The sequence below is a fragment of the Ursus maritimus genome, unplaced genomic scaffold (genome assembly GCF_017311325.1).
Source record: "Ursus maritimus isolate PB19 unplaced genomic scaffold, ASM1731132v1 scaffold_5, whole genome shotgun sequence".
Taxonomy (NCBI): domain Eukaryota; kingdom Metazoa; phylum Chordata; class Mammalia; order Carnivora; family Ursidae; genus Ursus; species Ursus maritimus.
In genome coordinates, this window is record NW_024426663.1 from 28,426,539 (window position 1) to 28,435,243 (window position 8,705).

An 8,705-nucleotide genomic window follows, 5' to 3' on the forward strand; every position below is an offset into this window, starting at 1 on the left:
GCGTTTCACACTCTTTTGTTTCGAGGAATTAAATTGGGAGAATGTTTGGTCCTCGATCAAAGACTAGCGAGGCATGATGTTCACTTGTTTTCTTATATGAAAAATCCTTAACTCTCTCCTAAAGTATGGGAACTTTCTTTTTGGCTAAAGCAAAAAGCTAAAGCATCTATTGGTACATACCTGCACCATAATAGTGGTGTTTTCCATAGGAAATTGCTCTGCAATGAATATGAATGTGGACAAATCCACCATAGCCTTTTTAAGCCCCGGTTAACTTATCCGTGAAATGGGTGTACCAGGCTGGATTTATTTGATCATTACACGAGACGGAATATGTAAATCAGGTCATAGAATCTAGCACATAGACAACATTTAATGTATAGTTGTTAGTATTGGTATCATTATTATTTGTTTGGGTCAGAGCCTTCTAGGTCATTTTAGAACTCAAGCTTTTGTTTTTAATTTTTCATCTTGTGTTTTTTGTTACAGTTTTAATATCTTTATTGATGCTCATAGTTCACATGCCATAAAATTCACCCAATTAAAGTATGCAATTCAATAGTAAGTTCATAGAGGTGTGCAAACATCACCACAATCTAAATTTAAAACATTTTCATCACCCCTGAGAGAAACCACATGCCTATTAGCAGTCACTCTCATTCCTCTTTCCCCCCAAGCTCCCCACAGCCCTAACCATCTTTTCGGTATCTTTTCATGAGCTTATTGGCGATTCGTATATCTTCTTTGAAGAAATGTCTATTCAAGGTCTTTTCCCATCTCCTAATGGGGTTAATTGTCTTTAGTTACTGAGTTGGAAGAGTTCTTCATATATTCTGAATATGTCCCTTGTCAGATAAGCGATTTACAAATATTTCAAGCTATTCTGTGGATTGTGTTGATATTACTTTTATTAACTGATAAATGTGGACTTCTGTCTCTATATTTAATGCTTCCATACCCTCTTATTTGATTTGCACAAACTCTCTTTCCAGCCTCTGTTTCTCTACCTTGCTCTTCAGTCCGTCCACGAGCCCCTTCAGGTCCCCGAGGAATACCTGAAACCCTACAACTTCATCCAAGATAAGAATAGGCATTACTATGCAGGAATGGTGTCTCTTATGGATGAAGCCGTGGGAAATGTCACGGCAGCCTTGAAAAGCCACGGGCTCTGGAACAACACGGTGTTCATCTTCTCCACAGGTAAGTCTGTCAATAGGAAAATCATCTCTTGGCAAAGCCTAAGACGTGGTATTCGATAAATGGAATGAAGACAAATTGGAGCATTTAGCAGTTCCTTATTAAAATAAATGTTAACTGTGTGAGCGGAGACATGATCATAATGGATAGAAAAATGTGTCTCAGGAAAAGAATTATGGGCCTTCCCCCTCTTCCTTCAGATATCAAAATACTCTGGCAGAATGCTTGCCAACAAGCTCTCACCACCCGAGGGAGTATGAGCGGACATCACTCATACGCAGGCCAGCCAGGCAGCGAACTCCTAGACTGGCTTGTTCTCGGCCGTCTCTGCGGCCCAGGTGTCCTCTGTGAACAGGACTTCTGCCGACTGAGCGGTTCCGTATCAGTGTAGAAAGAGACAGATGGTGACATTAAGACAAATGAGAAATGGAGCCATTTAAATCTAGACTAGTGTCACCCAGTATAGAATTCTTTGCATTAAGATTGTTTTCTGACAATAAAATTCATACACATCTGTTAGAGAAAAAAACAGAAAAGGAGGAGGCAAGAAAGTATTTGAGAACAGTTTCCATCATGGCAGGGCCTTTTGAGTCCTCCTCTGTCACACATGCGATTTTTCTTCCCTCTCGTTAGACACTGTTTGCTCAAATTTCCCTATGGCGTGCTATGGGTGTAGATCTTGGTTTACTCATTATGCTGGGTGCTCAGAGAGCACTTTGTATCTGAAAATGAAAATGCTTTTCTTCATGGGAAGTTTTCTTATATTATTTATTTCAGAGTTGTTTGGCTTTCCATCCTACCTTTTTCCTATTCTCTCTTTACAGGACTTCTGTTATTTGGATAGTGGATTATCCTCTAATTTCCTTAGTTTTGTTCCTTGCCTATTTATTTTTGTTCTACTCTTTGGGAAATTTCCTTATCATTATTTTGTAACCTTTCCTATTAAATTCATTTTAATTACCATATTTTTTCATTATCAAGAACTCTTAATTTTCTGATAATTCCTTTCTTACAAAGTTCTGTTTTTACTTTATACATAATAATTTCTTTCTCCAAAGCCTGTGCTTTTAGCTCTTTTATGTCGGCGTGAGTGTGTACGTGGGTATGTGTACGCACGTACGTATGCTTGTGAGTGTGCGTGTATGGGAACCCATACATATATTTTTAACTTTGCTTGTACTCCCACCATTGCCTCTCTTCTTTCTAAGGACATTTGTATCTTTTTTGGCCTATCTTTCATGAAAAAGGCTTTCTCAAATCCCTGGTGATCCTTGGCTATAACCTAAAAATGTGATGGAAACTCCAAGAGTGAGGACAGGACTTGACTTCTGTGTGGTGATGTGTTGAGGGATTATCTGGGTATTCTACTCATAGTTTGTTTTTTTAAGAGTCGTTTTGTTTTGGGGCACCTGGGTGGCTCAGTCGGTGAAGCATCTGCCTTCAGCTCAGGTCCTGGGATCGAGCCCCACATTGGGCTCCCTGCTCAGAGGGGAGCCTGCTTCTCCCTCTCCCTCTGCTGCATCCCCTGCTTATGCTCTCCGTCTCGCTCTCTCTCAAATAAATAAAAATCTTTTTAAAAAAGAGTAGTTTTGTTTTGCTTTTAATTAGGCATTGTTATTGAATCTAGTATTTATCAAGTGCTTACTCTAGGATGGAGTTCAAAGTGCTTTATGTGACTTAGCTCAGATAATGCGCACAGTGTTCTCTGAGGACTGTTATCCCATTGTGCAGATGTGAGAACTGCAGCACAAAGAGGCTGAGTAACCTGCCCGAGGCCACACAGCCAGGCTGAGCCAGGCAGCAACCTCTCTGGCTCCACTGCCATCTCCCGAGATGATGCCGATGATGATCGGGATGTTCTTGTTGGACCTCGTGATACAGCAGAGCTTTCCCCACGGTCTGCTGCCGCGTTGATCTGTTGAGGAGCCCGGCCAGGGCCAGGAGAGGCGTTCACCCTGAGCAGTGTTGTTTGGTGGCTTCACTGCGGTGCAAACACTCCAATTTTCTAAGCATGCCCTGCTGTGAAACGGGTTGAATGTAAGACACCGTGTGTCCCCCTGCAACCCCCAAACTTCCCCTCTTCCAAAGAAACGGAGACATCTTATACTTGCGTTCTTGCAAGATCTCTCATAATTCTGAGAGTCTTCTCGATTTACTTTATTTTGAATGGCCTGGTGAACACTTTAATCAGGTCTGGAATCGAATGCTTATAGGGGTCACTAGAAAGAATCAATAAAAAAGGAGGCCAAGACATTTAATACTGACTTAGTAATTATTCCTGGGAAATGCCCTCACAGGTGCAAGAACTGGAAGTTGTAAGTTCATAAAGCAAGCCTTTGTGGTAGAGATCACAATTTTGCAGTTTAAGGATAAATGATTTCCTGGAATGGAAATGTATCCTATGTAGACTGCAAAGTGCTCGGACAGAAGTGAAGATGGAACCTCTGGAAGACTGTTACATATCTCAAAGTGGCTCCTGTGACCGTGGTTACTGCTGTGAGGGATGCGTGGGAAGAGGTGGGATAACATTTTTTCAAGATATGTGAGACTTGGAAAGAAGCAGTATTTTAAGGTCTTTTATTACATGATTTCAAATGTGTTTACATAACTGTATTTTAAAGTTGACCGTTTCATAAACATCCATAATGTATTATTTATTCAAGTTGTCAAAAATAGTTTTTGAAGCTCTGCATTGAGGTGGTGGGGATTACCTCATAATAAGGCTGCCGTTTGTTCTAGCGCTAGGGTATATTAATAGGTACATGAATCTGGGACCGCCATTCCTTTGTTGGGCTAAATCCAATTGGATCATGTGTATATATTTTTTAAACTGCTGAATTCAGTTTGCTAGGGTTTTATTTAGGACTTTTGCATCAATTCAGACGTGAAAGTGGGGTTGGTGGCTTCTTTTCTCCCTGTCAGGTCTGTTGTCTTGTTTATGCTCACTTCATAAAATAGTTGGGATGGTTTTTCCTTCTTTTTTATGCTCTAGAACAGTTTACAGATTGTTTGAAAGATCTCTCTGGTTGAGCTGGTCACTGGAACTTTTTTGGAGGGTTTTTCTTTTTTAATTATCTCCATAGTTAAAATTTTTTGCTGAGTTATATCTAGGGATAGGTCTTTAAAATATTTAAAAATTAATTTTGCCTGAACTGTATGAGCCTTTTGATCTGCCTGCTGCGATTATTTTTTACTCTGGAAGTTTTCCTTGTACATATTTTAGCTTATTGCTTTAGTTCTGCTCGATTTATTTCTCAAAAATAGCTTTAATTAATAGGTTGAATCGCTGATTCAGCTTCTCATTATTTTCAGTTCTCTGTCCTTTTTCTCAGTCTTCTGGGTCTCCTCTGCATTATCAGTTAGACGTTTTTGCAACTTGGTTTCTGTTCTTTAGGGTCTCCAATGTCAATTATTATTGATTGTTTTGGTTCTTGCAATCCTTCCTTTGCCTCAGTCAGTTCCCTTTTCTTCTACACTTGTTAGCAATGATGATAATAATAATAATAATAATAATAATAATAATAATAATAATAATGACTACTGCTTGCTAAGTATTTACTGCATACCCAGGCCCTGTTCTAGTTCTAGAGCCTTCCCTATACTTTCTTATTATTGGTCATGTTGTTAGCATTAAAGCTTGAAGCAACCTTGTGAAAATAGGTTTCTTTATCCCCATTTTATAAGTGAAGAAACCAGAAATTAAGGAGGTTAAGTGATTTGCCCAAGGCTACTCTTACGGTCTGAATGTGTCCATCCACAATTCACATGTGGTGGTTAGAAGGTAGAATTGGGAGGTGATTAGGTTACGAGGTAGAGCCCTGGTGAATGGGATTCATGCTTCTGTAAGACACTCCAGAGAGATCCGAGCGTCTTCCTCCATGTGAGGGCACAGCAAGAGGACACCAGCTGTGAACCAGCAGGAGGGCCCTCCCAGGAAGGCGACCACATGGGTGCTTGATGTTGGTCTTCCCAGCTTCCAAAACTGAGAAATAAATTTCTGTTGTTTGTAAGCCACCCGGTCGGTGGTATTCTGTTCCAGCAGCTGGAATGGACTGCCAAATGCAAGAACCAGAATTTAAGCGCAGATCTACTCAGGGTCGATACCTACTGGCCATGATCAGCTGGGCCTTTGCATCTCGTCTTTTCCTTTTTAGCTCATCGCACTGTCCCTTATCTCTACTTTCGGCTTTCTTCATTTCTGTTCATAGAACCTATGCTTCTCCTGAATCTTTCTGAATAGACCTCTACTAAAATCTTCATTTTCACTATAAATCATTATCAGCTATGTATTCTTCCTCTGAGTATAAGCAAGGACAGATCTGTCCACACAGAGTACATGGCCGTCTCCTGGCCTCTGACCACTGTCCCTGGCTAATTCCTTCTCAGACCTGTAGTCTGAGGTTGAGGTGCTCAGCTTCCTCAGTTCCCAGCGGCCTCAGGCACTGAGTGTTCTACACTCCAGGGAATCTGATTGGCGTACTTGACATTTTCTTCCCTTTTGACTACCTGGTACTCGGGAGTACTAGAAGAACCCCAGCACGCACAGCTACCAGACTCTTCTTCTCTCCATACCTTCGGGGGCATTTCCCAGGATACAGTGTGCCCCACTGTCAGACCCTATTCTTCTTTTTTTTTTTTTTTTTTTTTTTTTAAAGATTTTTTATTTATTTATTCGACAGAGATAGAGACAGCCAGCGAGAGAGGGAACACAAGCAGGGGGAGTGGGAGAGGAAGAAGCAGGCTCATAGAGGAGGAGCCTGACGTGGGGCTCGAACCCGGAACGCCGGGATCACGCCCTGAGCCGAAGGCAGACGCTTTAACCGCTGTGCCACCCAGGCGCCCCCAGACCCTATTCTTCTACTCATTGTTTTCTGGGAGATGTGATCTCTAACTGCATCTAGGAAGGGGAGGAGGTAATAATTCTCTGGTCATGTCAAAAATTAGCCCTGTTCCCTCCCAGTCTGCCTTCCTGCGTCTTTTCAGGCAGGTGGGTGGCTCTGTGTCATGAGGCAAGTGGGATTTGCCAGCCCTTGTTTCTTCAGCCCAGCTTCTTTGGCCTTACTGCTTATAGAACGTTCTCCAGGATTCTCTTGGGTATTATAGCTTATCATTCAGTCCTGGTTTTTCACATTGTGATGAGTTTTCATCTTACTCTAGCTTATCACAGCATATTATTCATTGTAGTCTATGTCTGCGTTGTTTTAGTGGGATATCGCTCCAGGGAAGCAGCATTCGTGGCTGTTAGGAAGATACCATTTAACTGGGGCTCCTGTCACCATGCTGATCTTTATAGTAGCCAGACTCCAGGAATCTTCACTGAAGTCTGACCTTGAGTAAAATGAGCTAAAATCAGAGTCAGCTCTGGAGCAATAAGATCATGAATTAAAACTAGGAGAACGGATTCTAAAACCTTGAAGAGAAAACTGTAATTGATCTCAACATCTCTATGCAGCGATTATATATTTATATCAACTCGTATCAGAATAACCAGTTTCACTTATATACAGGTGAGAGTTTGGCTGTAAGGAGAAACCTTATTGCGGTTCTTCCTCGAGACCTTGCTGTGCTCGTGGACAGTTTCATTGCCTGAAGTAGAATTTAATAATGTGCTATAATAACGTGACTAAGACCCAAGGAAACAGGGCCTGGGTCTGGCTGATTTTAGAGCAGTGATTCATTTCTTCCACTTTTCGCACATGACTTCGCTTAGCACTGCCCTACTTCGTAGGCATAAAAATACTGGGTACATCTAAACATGCTGGATTCATTAGTATAAGAAACCCTGAAACAAGCCAGCTTTTTTTCGTGAAAGGGAGAGGCAAAGGCATATGCTTTTTAGGATTAGATGTTTGGGAAAGCTGACTTTTTAAAAAAATCTCCTCTTATGACCTGTGGGTGATCCATGGGGCTTCTCACTCTGTCACCATTATCTGAAAGTTTGCGGTGGTTATTCTGAGTTGGCCCCCTGGGGACCACCTGTAGCAGTGGGGAGTTTGTTAAAAATATAGTCTTTGATGACGTGGCTGCATGACATTGTAGACGTACTAAATGCTGCTGAAACGGACGCTTTAGTTTGTTTCTTTTCTAAACATCTTTAGTGTTTCATACAACTTAGCATATTTCATTTCATTTTATTTTATTTTTACAAACACCATTCATTGTTAATATCCTGTTATCTAATCTTCCTTATATCTATTTTATTTTTTTGTTTTTATTTATTTTTACATTTTTAATTATTTTTTAAAAGATTTTATTTATTTATTTGACAGAGAGATAGAGAGCACAAGTAGGCAGAGCAGCCGGCAGAGGGAGAGAGGGAAGCAGGCTCTCTGCTTTTTATTTTGATGAAGTCCCATTAGTTTACTTTAGCTTTTGATTCCCTTGCCTCAGGAGTTGTATCTAGAAAGAAATCGCTGGGGTCAATGTCAAAGAAGTTACCGCCTGTGTTCTCCTCCAGGATTTTTATGTTTCAGGTCTCACATTTAGGTCTTTATTCCATTTTGAATTTATTTTTGTGTATGGTGTAGAAAAGTGGCCCAGGTTCATTCTTTTGCATGTTGCCGTCCAGTTTTCCCAACACCATTTGTTGAAGAGATCATCTTTTTCCAGTTGGATATTCTTTCCTGCTTTGTTGAAGATTAATTAACCATATAATGGTAGTTCCATTTCTGGGTTTTCTATTCTGTTCTATTGCGCTATGTGTCTGTTTTGTGCCAGTATCATACTGTTTTGTTCACTATAGCTTTGTAATATAACTTGAAGTCTGGAATTGGGATGCCTCCAGCTTCTTCTCTTTTATGAATTGGACACTTTAAAATGGTTAATTTTATGATTTGTGAATTTCACCTCAATTTTTAAAAATACAACTTCTCAGACTGTATTTTAGACTTACTGAATCAGAAATCCTGAGGTCTGGGTCTAGGAATCCTTATTTTTAAAAATAATCCAGGTAATTCTTTTGTATACAAAAATTTGAGAAACTCAGATCTCAGGTAACTTATTCAAACCTCAGGAATTCACCTAACGAGGAATGTATATATATTTATTGTATATGTAGTAACTATTTAAATAGCTTATATATATAATACAGATATATGCAGGAGTATAATACATATATATGTATACATACACATATACCAGTGGTGCTTGAATAATGTGGGGATTAAGGGCACTAACCCCTCAGGCAGCTGAAAATCGACACAGAACTTTTGACTCCCCAAAAACTTAACTACTAATAGCCTGCTGACCAGAAGCCTTACCAATAACATAAACAGTTGATTGACACATATTGTGTGTGTTATTTGTATTGTACACTGTGTTCTTGCGATAAAGTAAGGTAGAGAAAAGCAAATATTATTAAGAAAATCATAAGGAAGACAAAGTACATTTATAGTACTGTGCTATATTTATTGGAAACAATCTGCATACAAGTGGACCCAGAAATTCAAAACTGTGTTGTTCAAGGATCATATATATATATATATATATATATATATATATATATATAT

General features: G+C 39.9%; 1 protein-coding gene across 1 annotated transcript in view; it reads left to right on the forward strand.

The window, feature by feature from the left end:
- ARSB (arylsulfatase B) overlaps positions 1-8,705 on the forward strand; it is a 156,260-nt gene that overhangs the window by 28,261 nt on the left and 119,294 nt on the right. Inside the window, exon 4 of the mRNA XM_040622148.1 lies at positions 993-1,200. Within this exon, the coding sequence (XP_040478082.1) occupies positions 993-1,200 (208 nt within the window). The remainder of the gene's footprint in view (positions 1-992; positions 1,201-8,705) is intronic.